The sequence below is a fragment of the Nicotiana tabacum genome, chromosome 17 (assembly GCF_000715075.1).
Source record: "Nicotiana tabacum cultivar K326 chromosome 17, ASM71507v2, whole genome shotgun sequence".
In the NCBI taxonomy this organism is placed as follows: domain Eukaryota; kingdom Viridiplantae; phylum Streptophyta; class Magnoliopsida; order Solanales; family Solanaceae; genus Nicotiana; species Nicotiana tabacum.
Window position 1 is genome coordinate 86,757,390 of NC_134096.1, and position 15,133 is coordinate 86,772,522.

At 35.9% G+C, this 15,133-nt stretch overlaps 2 protein-coding genes and 1 long non-coding RNA gene across 4 annotated transcripts; 1 reads left to right on the forward strand and 2 right to left on the reverse strand.

Moving 5' to 3' along the window:
* Positions 1-189: 189 nt before the first annotated feature.
* On the reverse strand, positions 190-7,485 carry LOC107792417 (nodulation receptor kinase). 2 transcript variants are annotated; one of them, XM_016614634.2, is made up of 14 exons: positions 7,360-7,485; positions 7,117-7,289; positions 5,264-6,259; positions 5,008-5,158; positions 4,767-4,838; positions 4,585-4,653; positions 4,316-4,387; positions 3,972-4,150; positions 3,146-3,369; positions 2,488-2,614; positions 2,334-2,402; positions 1,855-2,044; positions 1,417-1,549; positions 190-707 (listed from the first exon to the last, which is right to left on the reverse strand). In XM_016614634.2, the coding sequence occupies exons 2-14, from the start codon at positions 7,205-7,207 to the stop codon at positions 372-374; spliced, it is 2,709 nt and encodes a 902-aa protein (XP_016470120.1). In that variant the 5' UTR covers positions 7,208-7,289; positions 7,360-7,485; the 3' UTR covers positions 190-371. The 2 variants fall into 2 exon arrangements, with proteins under 2 accessions (XP_016470120.1, XP_016470119.1); XM_016614633.2 differs by lacking the exon at positions 7,360-7,485 and having other exon boundaries at positions 7,117-7,349.
* LOC142171579 (uncharacterized) lies at positions 2,500-4,648 on the forward strand. Its single transcript, XR_012701301.1, has 2 exons — positions 2,500-2,639; positions 4,034-4,648. It is a non-coding gene; the product is annotated as an uncharacterized LOC142171579 (long non-coding RNA).
* Positions 7,486-8,898: 1,413 nt separating the features above from the next.
* LOC107792414 (uncharacterized) lies at positions 8,899-9,591 on the reverse strand. Its single transcript, XM_016614629.1, has one exon. It carries the CDS (start codon positions 9,589-9,591, stop codon positions 8,899-8,901), a length of 693 nt encoding a protein of 230 aa, XP_016470115.1.
* Between the last annotated feature and the right edge of the window lie 5,542 nt (positions 9,592-15,133).

The following is a 15,133-nucleotide window of genomic DNA, read 5'->3' on the forward strand; positions in this document are numbered from 1 at the left end:
TTAGAGTGTTTCTAACTCTTGATCTTGCATTTCTTAACAATTGTTCCGCTTCCGCTGTTGAAAAGTTGTTTCCTCCCTATATTGGTAAAAGAAATAATTATGAACTTCTTTATATGCAAGTACAATATATGCTTGTTTGCAGTTTGTTCTAAGCCATGCTCAGAGTGGAAGAGAAGTGGAAATTGACAATTCCAACTAAAGGGCATTTATTAGGAAGATCTATTACATTATAAAATCTTCTCTACCAAATGTACAAATAATGACATTTTAAGTTAATGGAATTTGAGGAGTAATTTGCCAAAAATTATCCAGGAACTTTTCAGAGAAATATGTTACCGATTGCAGCCAATTTATCCAATCCACTAGAATTATTATCTTGGTTGTGGAGGAGCTGGGTTTGAGAGGAGACTTGATGGTTCTATTTGAGATTTAATGGGTGGTAGGACAGTGGACCTTTCTATAGAGAAACGATTTGATCCTCCAAAGCTGTCCAGGGACTTCAAGTATTCTGATGCATTGTTTTCTATTATCAATGCATCCTCAAGCTCTCTTATGATGTCCGCCATGCATGGTCGGTAAGTGGAGTATGTCTCTGTGCATGCCAAGGCCACCTCTACCACTCTCCACAGTGCCTCACCATGATACCCTCCCTTGATAGCTGGATCCACAATTTCTTCAACTCTTGAGTTTCTTATTAGAGGTTTCGCCTGTACATCAAAGTGGATACTTGCGTGTGATTAAATGTAAATTTGCAAAGCAATTAAGTATATATAGGGCTAAGTAGTTAAGCAATCAACATAAGTTTATCACCTGAGTAGCTCCAAATTACCACTTCAAAAATAATAATTAAAGAATTAAATATTTAAGGTGCTCTTTGTGTGTTTAAAAGAAAAGTTGAGCTTCCCCACACGTGACAGGTGTAGTTGAGGCTAGGCTATTCATACATTCGCATTAGCTTTTCGGTCTTTTTCATTGCACTGCAGTTTGCTGCAATATAATTAATAAGAAGAGACTTACGGTTCTGGTTCGTGAATCTTCAGGTCACATGAAGTTTCCTTGATTGAGTGTGAACTGACTTTACTATAATTCCAATTTTGTGCTTCAATAGAGGGGAGTATGGTTCTGACAGTAAGGTTGCTTCTACATGATTTGGAGGTCTTATTAAAGCCTGAAAATGTGATTTCTGCTTTGGGGGTACAGGTTTTTGTTCCAACTCTTAGTTTAAGTCGGTTATTGGATTCACCATTTTCCATATGGTGGTTGCTCTCTATCTAGTGTCTAGGTGACCATTTAGTTCATTGGAAAAAAATGTTAGAGAACTTTTTTCATCTTGGCACTCATGCTTTCAATAGGATTCAGTTAGTAGCAAGTTGTATCTGGAGAATCTAAAGAAAAGCTTGCTAAGTTGACTCTTACCCATTCAACCAAGCTCCACTCATTTCTTGGCCTGCTTATGTTGAGAGGCTCTCGACCTGTTAAGATTTCCAGTAGGACAACTCCAAAGCTGAAGACGTCACTTTTTGCTGATAGATGTTGGGTTGAGTAGTACCTATGCAAAAGGAATTCATGAAGAGGTCATGAGCTGGATTTCCCAGAAGATTTTTGAACCATTTTGTGTTTTGGTGAATTCATAACAAAGGTGAATTATTCAACAGATATATTGATGATATCTTGGGTTCTTTGTTTATGCATTTAGTGAGAATTCAGAACCTCCCAGTAGATTCTCATGGCGATGATTCAAATAACGATAATCCATATTAAGGTGGCAGAACCATGCATTAGGCCCTGTCTTAGAAACAAACCTTTTGTTCTAATTTCCTAATGACAATTCAACCTAGAAGAGTTTATACTTACTCTGGGTCCAGGTACCCAGCTGTTCCCCTTACTTCTAAGGATGTACCACTATCCCCTTCTTGAGATGCATATTTTGAAAATCCAAAATCAGCAACCTTGGCGCACATGCTTTGATCTAGAAGTATGTTACTTGATTTGACATCCCTATGGATCAGACAGCGCTCCGAGAAAGTGTGAAGATACATCAAACCTGAAGATGTTCAAACTTTCTTGTTTCATTCATTGCAAAAGGAGGGGGATATAACATATTGAAAATGAAGAACTTTAGTATTTTCTGTTACAAATGTGCCTTGTGATGATATGATAAGTCACAGGGAATGATTGACTGTTATGCTGTATTAGATTCAGGATATGCCCTGAAGCTATTTCTCTGAGGTAAACAAGTTTTATTTATTTATTTATTTAATGCATGCTTAAGTACAAAGATATTGTTTATTTCACAGAAGAGCTGTATCAATAGCAGAGCCTTGCGTACTTGCCTCTTGCTGCACCTAAAGCAATGGAAAGTCTGGCTGGCCAGTCTAGAGTCTTCCTTTTTGCCGCTGCTCCTAAGCAAGATGAGTGAAAAAGCAAGAAATTAGTGCTGGTTCTTATGTTGAAGAGGAAGTAGGAATTTGTTTTTATGTGAAGTACCATATAACCGATCCTGTAGGGAGCCATTTGACATAAAGGGATAAACCAGAATTTGTTGGTCATTCTCGCAGCAGTAGCCAAGAAGAGGGATCAGGTTCTCATGCGTAATAGCTGAGAGAAGGGTCAGCTGTAATACAAATTGATAGTACAAGGTTAGTTTGCAAGCTGTGTTATTTGTTATGCATGGCTTAACTACATATACGTGGATAAGATGCACTTATTGTAGAAGATGGCTCCTGAAGAGTGCAAGACAAATCAGGAGGAGGAAGTGATAAATCTAAAAATCTGATAATTATCATTTAGTAGACATGTGAGAACATCAAGTTAAGGGCATGGCTGCAAAAGCTTGAAATAATTGGTTAAATTTTGCTTAATAACACTGTTTCTTGTCCAGTACATTATTCAGAATATTTCAGAGGTTAGGAATGTTTGCGGGGAGTAATTATGAAGAGAATCATGGGATTTTGTGAGACAAAGTATTATTTTGAGCATGTAGTTAGTTTGGTTTCCTATGTGAACAGTAATAGTAGATAGAAGGTTGATTGCTCCGACATTGTGGTGATGTTTTCTTCACATTTTAGTCAGCATCTATTTTATTGGTTTAATGCAGATGTCACAGTTAGGAGAAAATTGGTCTAAAAATGCTCTAGACTGATACCTCATTATTGAATTCTCGAGTTCCCTGAGTCGAAGTGGCTGACCGGACCTTTACAGCCACTTCTTCACCATCAGTCAAGGTACCACGGTAAACAGATCCAAAACCACCTTCACCTATCAAAGTTTTGTAGTTCTGTGTAACAGCTTCTATGTATTCCAAAGTGAAATTCCTGATGGATATTGACTTCAAGGTAGTATCTGTGCTTGGTACTGAATAAACTGCATCTGTATTTGAAAGAAAACTTCGAGCATGTTCTCTCATAGTGGAAAAGTACCAGATCTTACAGAATATAACTCTTTCAAATAGCTAGAATTCTTGTCTGTAAAGCTCGCTTGCAACAGATGATATAGTTACAGTTTCTGTTTTATGGTGAAAGTTTTATGATTCTATTTTGTTGGGTCCTATCTTAAGCTTATTTCAAGAAAGACAAGCACTTAAATTATGACTTTCTAGATTACATATCTCTTCACTCTATTGTCTATGCTTTCTCAATGATGTGCGAAACGACAAATTGATAACATAATTTCTCAAATGATGTCTCTGTGCAAAACAAAGTTGTAGGCTAAACAATCTATTTAAGTGGAGGCAAAGATTTTTTTTTTTTATGAGTATGTTGATGTGAACTCTAGATTATCCTTCAAGAGGATCAAAACGACTCGTGCATGGCGTCTTATTATTTAGTACACAAAATAGAAAGAAGAATGGATTGTCATGGTCGAAAATATGTGCCTAAAGAATAGGATAAGTTTCTTATGGCATTCAGAAATATATATTATCATGCATTAGGCATGCAGGATTATTTTTGGTGTGCTGAGAGTGTACTTACTCTTTGTCACTGAGTAACTTCTCATACTAAATCTTGGCCCTGCTATTACTCGTCTTTTGTAGAGGCAAACAATAGAGATAACTATTGCGAGGATCACTAGGAGAGATGCACCTACAGCTGCACCTATCACAAGTTTATGTGCTGAACTTGTATTTTGTTTACCATTAGCCATTCCCTTGCTGAAATGCAAAGATGAAAAAAAGGAAATTAGGCTCATTTCACTTTCTTTGTCAGCTATCTGATCCTCCTATCCTTTTGCTCCTTCCCCTGCACTGGGAATAATTTAACAGGATAAAGGCATAGAACATTCATTTTTTTCCTGAAGACAAGGCAAAGTCTCATACACTGTGGTGCTATTAGATTCCTTGATGCTTTTAGAAAGCTTGTTGCTGAGGTGAAGGCTCCTGCTGAAGTTTCTGGAGGGAAGGGACAAGGAAAAGAAGATATTGGTATCACATCATATTTTTCATCGAAACACATGAAGCATGATATGTTTTTTATAACTTTTTGTACTGCTTTGGTAATCCTTCAGAGCTTAATCCTCTGTATGATATCATTTAACTTGTTCATGTTTCACGATTATGTTATGTGGAGTCCAACATAGAAGATTTACCTTGAAGAAAATGTGGAGGATGATGGAAAGAGTGTGATTGTGCCACTGGAGCCATCATTGCTCATATCCCTGCCTTTGCAAATAACTTGATTGCTTAGTAAACCTATAACAGACTGCAAATTTCTTGGAAAGAGAATCAATCAGATGAAATAGTTGTCTTGATAACAACGGCTTGGACATACAGTTTTCTTAGGTGCATCAGTTTTTGGATGCTAGGAGGGCTTGGTCCACTAAGGCCGCCCAAGGAGAGATTCCTGTGATAGGGAGTAGGAAATGATTAAGCAACCAGAAGTGTAATCCATCCATCTCAAATACACAGACAATGATACCATATAAGGTTGACACAATGGCAGATATATTACTTGATAATGTTCAAATAAACCTAACAACTTCGAATCTCTGAATAGAGAGGGAATAACTTACATCTGAGTGATGACTGAAGTACCATTAACTCGATCACAAGTTAGACCGCGCCATGGAAGAGGAAGACAAGGGTCTCCTGACCAACTTCTTAATATTTCATTGTTTTGGTTGTGTTGCAATAATTCCATCTTCATATTCACCATTATGTCAACTGAAACATAGAGAGAGAAATGATAAATGTAGTCTCTGAAATGTTTTTCTACAATTCTACATATGCATTTATTCTGCTACTACTACATTCTTTGACTAAAATTACCTTCTTCTATGGCTGTTTCTTTAACTCGAGGCAGAGTCTTTAAAATCTCATAAGCATTACAAATTGGTCCCAGTTGCGATAAATTTGAGGCCTTAATCATAGTCAGATTAACCGCCCTGTTTGCTCTGAACTTCAGAACTACATCCAGGTATCTGGAACCACTAGCCAGTATATCAACCTCGAGTCTCTTTACATTGTTGATGTATACATGAAAAACCCTTTCTCCAGCTTGAACTGAGTCATTGGGCTCAAAAAAGTACAGGACGAGATAGTAGGTATAGTATCCAGTGTCAAGGTCTTCATGCAGGAATTCCAATCTCCCCGGATGGGTCAGGGCTGTTTGTAACACCAACGAAGGAGGTAATAAACGGTGTGCTTCTGCATTGGCCTGCTTAACAATGGATGGCTGGATATGAGCAACTTCTGAATCCAGATTTGAGGCTGGTCTCCAAATCCTATCATACTGGTCATAGGGGTACCTGATTTCGGCACCCTTGTTTCCAGAATCTACTCTATGTACAAGTTTGAGTACTTCGGAAGGCTCCCTCTTCAGATAATCTGGATTTATTGGTCTGAGTTCAACCTTAGAAAGGTAAGGTTTTCCTTTCTTGTTCAACAGGCAGAAGTTGGTATAGTTTCTAGTAGCTCGAAAAATTCCCTCAACCCTAAGTTCATCAGATGACTTCACTGTGGCTAATGGTGTGACACCAATCAAAACAACAAAAGAACTGTGTGGGATTGCCTTCTCTTGATTGCCAGAAAGAAATGTACCTCTTACTAGATAGTCTTGATCAATCCTGGTTGGCAAGTTGTAACACCACTTACGACCAATGTCTGAGCTAAAAAATCGAGCTCGTTCATAGGGTGTATTCTTGTGCGCTGTCCTTATAATACAACTTTGGTTTTCAGGGAACCAAGTTTCATCTGAAATCCAACTTAAGTTGGTACTTGGCTCAGTAAAGTTTGCAGGAGCACAACACTGTATGCTTAGAAATACTGCTCAAGATTGCATTGAAATCTAGAAGTTAGATTTAAGTAGACGAAAAATAAGACATATCTGCATACTATGGCGAGATTGTTTTTCATCAGCTTAAACATCATATATATATACTACAAATAGCCAGTTACTGCTTGCACTTGTAATAATCCGTCTGTGCCTAGTGCTTGATCTTATGGTGTTTGGTAATGCAGGTAAGTTTATTTTGCCCAGTCTTCTTACAACCTTTTTCCTTGATCAAGTCCTATCTGCTTATACAGTTTCAGTAGGTTTATAGCCCTGGAATTTTGCAGCCTTGCATTTTATTCTATTTTTCGAGCAGCCAAACACAGCTTAAATGATAGTTGAGGTAATTGATCAGGCAGATCCAGCTTTGTCAGTGTCTTTATGTTGTGAATGTTTTAGTTTATATAGGATTGCATTTAGTGAAGTCACCACATCTGACAAAAAAAGTTATTTATTGTTTGGGCTTTCATATGTTTACTGCGGACTTAGTCATACACAACTTAAATTATGATAGTTCGATATAATACAAAACACTCTGTGTTATTTGCTGTAGGGTTCATCTTTTTGTTCCCCATGGGAGGACAACTGGAATAGTTCAGGCAAATTTTGGGCTAGACTTGTGCTTTGATTCATTAAATGGGTAAAATAGGAATGAAGGTAAAATTGATTGCCTCAAACTTTAGTGTTATTGAGGAAATTCAGCAACATTATAGAAATAAACAGGATAATGATCAATATCATTCAAAAAAGAGAACGGAGCAATTGTCTTAGTGATATCACGACAATAAGTAACATTTATATATTCCTTTTCAAACTAAGTAGATCATTGAGAATGATTATGTGGACTAACCTTGTGCAAAGGCAGATTGAACAAACAGGAGCAGAAAGATGATACCACAGTTGACCAACCTTGTATTCCAGCAATTCACCACTTCCATCATTCTCTTCTCATGGAAGAAAATTGCCCCATTAGGTCATCCAACTCAAAATCTGACCTTGTCTATCTCATTTAACTTTGGTTATCTGCAGAATTCAATTTCACTCATAAATTTTCGTAATTTTAGTTTGAAGAACTGACAAAAAAAAAAGGTACCAGGGAGCAAGAAAGGCAGAAAGCAAACTGGATGTCTGTTTTGATTTTCAATGGTTGCTATTCTTGAAGTATTGCTAGGGAAGGTTAGATAATAAAAACTGAACTAAAAATTAATACAAGATATCGTCACTAATATTATGTTGCTTATGAAATTATGACTAAACTAATAGTTATGGTCGTTGTTCTGGTCTGGTGGGACAATAATTTTTTTAATGATAGCACAAATAGGTAATATAATAATGGGGCGGAACAACCATTCATCAATCATCTTTTCTAATTCGTCTCTCTTTTTGTCACTTACCTGCAGCGAAACCTCAAGGTAATGAGCCTTCTCTTATTTTACTCTTTTTGCCTACTCATATTTTGCTAGTCAAGAAAGTTACCTTTCGGCTCCCGTCAAATGATAGGCAAAATTTTCAAGCTAGTCTGGAATTGCTTCTATTAAGTTTGTAGTTTTACTGCTTATTTTATTAAAGTGAAAAGGAAATTAAACATTGTAAACACAATAACAAATTAACCACATAATTGGAGAGGAATCTTTCTAACTCCACTTTATTTTCTTAATGTATAATAAAACGACACAAATATTTCAATAGGTATTTTTGCTTTTTTTCGTTATCTTCCAATAGAGTCAAACATGAATGTCCAGTTAGAGACCAATGAGTTTCGCTCAGAGTTGGTAATTGTGGTTTGCTATCAAATTATAGTACGACGGAGAATACAACTATACAAAGTCTTGTATATATCTAAGGTAGTGTGGCTGTTAAATGTCAGCTTCTTTTCTTTCACAAAGTGGCTGATAACTCGCAACCAAAATGTTCGTTATTTTTTTACCAAAGTCATCCGTACACCACACATTACTCCGTACCATTTACCAGTTCCATCAATAAGATGATTATCAGACACCAGTCAACAATGTCGAGCCACTTCCATTCAACTATGAAAGACAATTGTGATGAGTTGGCGAGTAGTAATAATTCATATGTTATTTACATATAACAGATGGGAAAGATGGAGATGTTCCTAACTTTTTGTTCTTGGTTAATATTCAGAATTCACCCGGTCAACGAAATTTCATAATTCTCTAGGGGCTGTACTGCACTAATTTAATTAGGGTTCGGGTTCGCTTATAAAAAATATAGTAGTCTAAGCCCAACTGAAAAAAGAAGAAGAAATTACCCTAGTGGTACTAATGATCATATAATCTGAATGCTCATAGGCGGACTAACAATATCAGCAATACAGATATCCTACTTATCTTCAGCTCAAACTATATATATAGAGTAAAGTTTTTCAAAAGTATACGTACAAAGTATCACTAACTTAATTAAAACTCTGTGATCTATCTGGAGAAAGTCCCTAGCCTATTCTCAATACAAAGTTCCTCGTCCATGCACATTCTAATGAAGAGTAAGAAAATACAAGTCCATGAATATACCATCTTATACAAGATAATCCAACATGCACTTGATATTTCACCAAAAAGAATCAATTGCAACCGAATTGTGAAGGATCAACAATTCAATTGCATCCTCCAATTCAGTCACTTGTAACTCTCATGACGATTCTAGTCCTTTTTTCTCCACCCATTGTCACATTCCTTACTCCCAACACCTTAGACTTTCGAAACAATTTCACCACTTCCTCCACCTCTTCGCCGCCGCACTCTTCCACAGCCACTACACACGCGCCGCCAACTCTCACCGCTCTCTCCATTTCCCTAACATATCTGTCCGGAAACAATGCCCGATCCAGATAAGCGCTAAACCCGAGATCAAACGCATTATCAAAAAACGGCAGATTATGCGGATCCGCACGGCTGACTAGCGGCGGCGAGTCCATGAGCTCAACTCCCGTTACGTCGCGAAGGCCCATTTCTTTTAGGGCCATAACAGCATGACCCGGCCCGGCGGAGACCACAAGGGCCCGTGAATGTTTAGAAAAGAGATTCTTCGCCTGTAGAGTCTGGAACTGAGCTTTAAATGAATCAACTGATTGGATCCAGGCTTTTGTGGACCATAAACGACGGTTGTGTTTTTTTATGGAGGTTTTAGCTCGGTGGGAGAAATCGCAGGTGGATTTGGGGAAACGGTGGTGTGGTTTAGGTTTGGTGAGATTAGGATTAACGCAGGTTTCAGGGGTTTTAATGAAGAGGAGGAAAAGGATAAGGGTGGCTATAATGAGGAAGGCTAAAGATAGCTTGTTGAGGAAGCTTTGGACGTATTTATCCATTGTTGTTTGCATGCATTTTGATCTAACTGGATGAGAGAGTAACGTTTGATGAAGGAGAGTGATGAAATGTCGCCGTTTTACAAGGATGAACGATAGTTTGGGAAAATGTATTCCACGGATTTTCTGTTTAATAATTAATTACTGGATTGTTAAGTGAGTATAGTATACAGAAACCTATTATGCCACTAGTTCAAAGTGAAGTACAAATTTATTTGCATTACTATCTTGGCCCACATTACATTGTTTTTATCGGATCTAGTCTGGTTTATTAATCCAAATTGTGATTAAAAAAATTAACACAGAAAATAAGATTTCCTCCATGTCATGAGGTAAATTAATCATAGTATGTTAAATAATGATTAATTCAAAATTTTATAAAGTAGCTTTATTGACGCAATAAAATTTGAGCAAATGTTCAAACCATTCAAATGAAAAACAACGAACTGAATTAACTATTCTTTAGCAACAGATTAGATTGGAAAAGAAAAGAAAATTTTCATTTGTCAAATGCCGACATATAATTTAATGTGAATATTGTCAGCGATGTTACAACGGAAATGCTCATAAGAAACTGCATAAATACAGAAATATTTAGTACTGCTGTATTTAAAAAGTTTCTAATTGCCAAAGCGGCTACACTGACTATTGATTGGTCATGACATCCGTTTAATATATACTTAGCTTTCTTGTTCTGGAAAGTGGAATCTGGACAAATGTCCAAGTTTGCAAAACATCCATATCATTATTTGCACAGCATAATACTCGTATATTCGGGGCATCTCTGTTTGTCGGTTGAGGATATATGCTTAATTGACATTGTTCACCTTTTTTTAATATGCAACTCGTCACTATTCTATCTTATGTCGATTGTTTATTTTATGAAACCAAAGCTTATCCTATCGTCCTCTTGTTAGTTGTTTACCTCGTCAACTTCATTCTGGGTGGAGAACCAAAGAGTAAGAAAAGATGTTAGTGTAGTACGTTATTGTAGTTGTGAAATACGTAATTAAAGAAGCAGAAAGTCCTAAAAGAAGAGATTAGATGTCATTTACACCAAACTAATAAATACATGATATTTATCTTTTACATAAATTATTATCACTTAACCGTTGCATGATGTTTAATATATATTATGTCCTTAATTTATCACTTAACGACGATAATTATAGCAATTTAAGTATTTTCCAGCACAACCACTGGCTCCCAAACAGTTGTGCGTTGAGCAATTGTGCCTCGGATATTTAATGAAAACCACACAAGATGTCTATCTTCGTTATTAACACAGCAAAGAAACAAATTAGTTTTCGAATTCTTATTTCTCCCTTAATGCACACTATACAGTAAACACAAGTTTCAATGGATACTTCACCAAGTAATATTGAATGAATCTGGATGTTTATTAGTAATCTCAAAAATGAAACTATAACTCAGTGACGTGGCAAACAGATAAACGAATTACCATGCTGTATTTTTACCTTTACCTATATAACTAGTATAAGACCTGCGCGATGTGCGGACAATTCTAAAAAATAGTTATCATATCAAAATGTGATTTAGTTTATTTAAGCACATTAGATCATATTGATTTTGTAAAATTCTAACTATCAGCTAGTTTCTTAACTCAATCTATGAGAATCTTTCATAACAAAATTATATATAAGATTTAATTTTATTGATTAATTACCACGATTATTTAAGTAATTATGATCTCTTAAATTATATATATTACAAATATACGAACTATTTTGTTGATATATCATATATGATAAAATCATACCATATGGTATATGTTGTATGATAAGAATATATGTTGTAGACAATAAATTTCGTCGAGAAAATAAAATCAAGACCGTAAAATATCGCGATAATCATAGTATTTGATTTTAAATAATTTGAGTGTACAATTTCTATAAATCATCTGATTCTTCTTTCCAATAGTAAATAAATTCAAGTACCTTTGAACTTAATCTTGAATTTCAGTCCTTCTCCTCGGATTTTCTGGAAGTATCCCATAGCTTTGTAGTCGATGATGGGCTGTCTTCCATTCTTCCTTTCTCAGCTTCTCATTGAAGCTGGCTTTATTCGTGAACGATGAGAATAAAGTAGACCACAATGTATGACTATAATGTATGACATCTTGGGCTTAATAAAGTGGGTTCGTCACTTTATCCCAATAAATGGGCTAACCCAATGAATTAAGACTTATTTGTTTAATCCATATATATTGAATTATATAATTAATTCAATTATATTAGCACATAATATTTGTTTGGAAGAATATATCTTGAATTTAAAATATAGTCCAAGTTATTTTATTGATTTAGAGTCGATAAAATTTAAATGCTTACAAATGCCGTATACTTCAAGATTTGTTAAAATATCAAGTTATCAACGACGAGGCTTGAAGTACGGTGTTTAAATGATTGAGCAACTCGCACGTCGCTTGTCATAGAGATGAAAAGCTATAAATTTTCAAGCTTTTCAAATTAAACCATTTTTTTCAGTGTATAACCCATGCCAAGACCTTAATTTAAATCAACTAATTCATGTGAGCAAATAGCAAAATCAGAGATAAGCTCATATAAGATAAAATAATTCATGGAAACTTTAAGTCAAGTGTTCCACGTAATTAAGGTCAAGTGACCAAAAAATGTATTATTTTAATATAAACCTGGTCTCTATATAGGCTTTCATATGCAAAGAACTGAGCAACTCAATATGAAAAGATTTGCGAGTAGTTTCCACATTAATGTTGGACGCGTCGACGACTGCTTTTTCCCCGGCCTTTACGTGGTTTAAACAAGGAAGCTATTTGATTCTTTATTGAAGTCAGCCACTCACAGCTAGGCCTGGCAAGTGGGCCCGTTCAGGCCCGGGACCGGTCCAGGACCGCGGGCCAGACGGGCCAAACGGCTAAACGGGTCAGGACCGTTTGATCCGGTTTTAGCAGGCCTGGTTCGGTCTTGTGGGCCGGTCCTATGATTGGGCCCGTCAGGCCCGGGACCGTTTGGCTCGCCAGGGCCCGGGGACCGGACCAGGACCGGCCCGGTCCCCTTAGCGGGCCTAGCGGGCCCGACTATTTTTTTTTTTTTTTTTTTTTTAAAGAAAAAACGTTGGACTGTCAAAAATAGTCGTTGGGCTGTCAAAAATAGCCGTTGGCTATTTATGAAATAGTCATTTAATCCCTCAACTTTGTTTTAATCCCAAACTTTTTATAATTACACTTTTTCCCTATTTTCAACTATAAATACCCTATCATTATTTTATTTTTTCTTACAAAATCATCAATCTATCACAATCTCTCTCTAATTTACTTCTATTGTTGCTTACTTTATTGTTACAATTTGTGAAACAATTGTGAAGTTGGTGAATTGAAGTCTTCAACGATAATCAATTTTCAACAAGTTGTTCGTCAATTCGGTAAACTCGTTCCAACTCTTAAGTTTTAATATTATAATTTTGTTTGTTTTATTTACTTTACTTGATTAATTAAGATGGCTTATTGCTTAAAAAATATGTTTAGTAAAAATAAGAGAAAATCGAAGAGTGGTGAATCTAGTGGCCAATATGTTTCTCCTCCACTTCCCCTGGCTCCACGACCCAAACATGTTACCCGTCCTACACCTCCTATTCTTGATAGCGATAATAGTTTATTACAATTTACCGAGAGTCAATTTTTCCATAATATAGCACCCGGTGAACAATTAAACCATGAATATATGAATGCTCTTTATGGTAATCCAACTATTGATGAAAATGATGATGAAGAAATAGATTTTGATGAAACGCAACCGGATGATGATACACCCACTAGTCCTGCTCCTGAAGTTAACCCAACTAATAATAATCTAGATGATCCCCCATCTGACCCTCCTATTAGTGCCCCTACTTTTTCTAGACAACCTCCTAAACGGGCAGAAACATCTCTTGTTTGGTAATTTTTTACTCAACTAAGAGAAAAAAATAGGGCTAAGTGTAAAACTTGTGGCAAAGAGTTAGTTTTTCAATATGTTGGAAGTCGGGGGGGGAGGGGACGGGAAGTTTGACTAGACACATATTGCTACACCCTCAAGATAAAGCTAGATATTTTCGTATGAAAGCTTTGGCTGAGGGGACAAGTGCACCTAGTCAGGCTGACCTTAGTACCGGGTCAAATCAATTTCAACCGGGAATTAACACTGTTACCGGTGGTATTTTATATTATGATCCAAAAAAAGATCGGGAAGAATTGGCAAAAATGGTCACTGTTATGTGCTTACCCTATAGTTTTCCTTCTAACCCCCACTTTGTGCATTATATTAGAAAAATTTATAATCCTACTTATAAAGGTTTTCCTCGCACAACCGTAAAGAGTGATATTTATAAATATAAACATGAATATGAACAATATTTGCGCTATTTATTTACTCATATAAATTGTCGTCTTGCTATTACAACTGATATTGGTAGAAGTAGTAATGACTGTGATTACCTTACTGTTACCAGTCATTGGATTGATGAGCATTGGATAATGCAAAAGCGCATTATTGCTTATAGAATAATTAATTCACGTCACACAGGACAGTTTATTTCTAGCACGATTGCGGATATTTGTAGTTATTAAAATAATATCAGTTTCAATGGATAATGCTACTAGTAACACAAATGCTGTAGCCTTACTTACCACGATACTAAGTCCTGTATTTAGTAATATTTTTCATGTTAGATGTATTTGTCATATTTACCATTTAATTGTGGGTGATGGCATGCGAATTTTAAATGTTGAAATTGAAAAAGTTAAAATGGCTCTTAATTGGCTTTTTTATTCAAATCGTAGAAGTAGACTTAGAGAATATTTTAAAAGATGCGATGAATTTGGCCTAAGAGAAAGAAAGGTTCCTAAACCTTGTCCAACTAGATGGAATTACATGTATGAAAGTTTAGTTATTGCATATGAATATAGAAACCCCATAAACTCAACGTTTAATGCTCATGTAAGTGATGATGATGAGCACCTTACAAATGCGGATTGGGCTAATGTTAAAATGTTTGTAGATTTTTTAGAAAAATTTTATATTGCTACAAATAAATTTTCTGGGCAATATTATCCTACTATTTCTAACTGTTTAGTTTATATTGCAGAACTTGCAAATTTGTTTGATCATTTTTTAGATGGTGGGGAAATTTATCAACTTGCTATTGATTCCATGAGAAAAAAGTTTAAAAAATATTTTTTCCCTATTCCCCCTATTTATGGTATTGCTGCATTGTTAAATCCTACTATGAAATTAGGAGGTCCTCAATTTTGGTATGAAATTGTTTATAATGGTTTAGCACTTGAAGATGAGGAGTTGTCTAAACTTCCGAACGCAATAGCCTCAATTAAAATAAATGTTCAAACTATTTATAATGCTCATCAAGTTGCATTAAATCATGCTAGACCAAATGGTCCAACTCCTTCTTCTTCTAGTTCTCAATCATCTAAAAGAACTGCGGGAGTAAGAGCACTTAGTGCTTGGGCAGGGTTCAGGGGTTCTCAAGGATTTATGAAATTTGTAAGAGA

Bases quoted from the DNA above. Each gene is read 5' to 3' on its own strand.
- LOC107792417 (XM_016614634.2), bottom strand. From the start codon at position 7,207: ATGATGGAAGTGGTGAATTGCTGGAATACAAGGTTGGTCAACTGTGGT. The intron at 2,403-2,487 runs GTACTTCACATA...CATCTTGCTTAG, and splicing joins CCTACAGGATCGGTTATATG to GAGCAGCGGCAAAAAGGAAG. The intron at 2,045-2,333 runs GCAAGTACGCAA...GAACATCTTCAG, and splicing joins TGCTTTAGGTGCAGCAAGAG to GTTTGATGTATCTTCACACT.
- LOC107792414 (XM_016614629.1), bottom strand. From the start codon at position 9,591: ATGGATAAATACGTCCAAAGCTTCCTCAACAAGCTATCTTTAGCCTTC.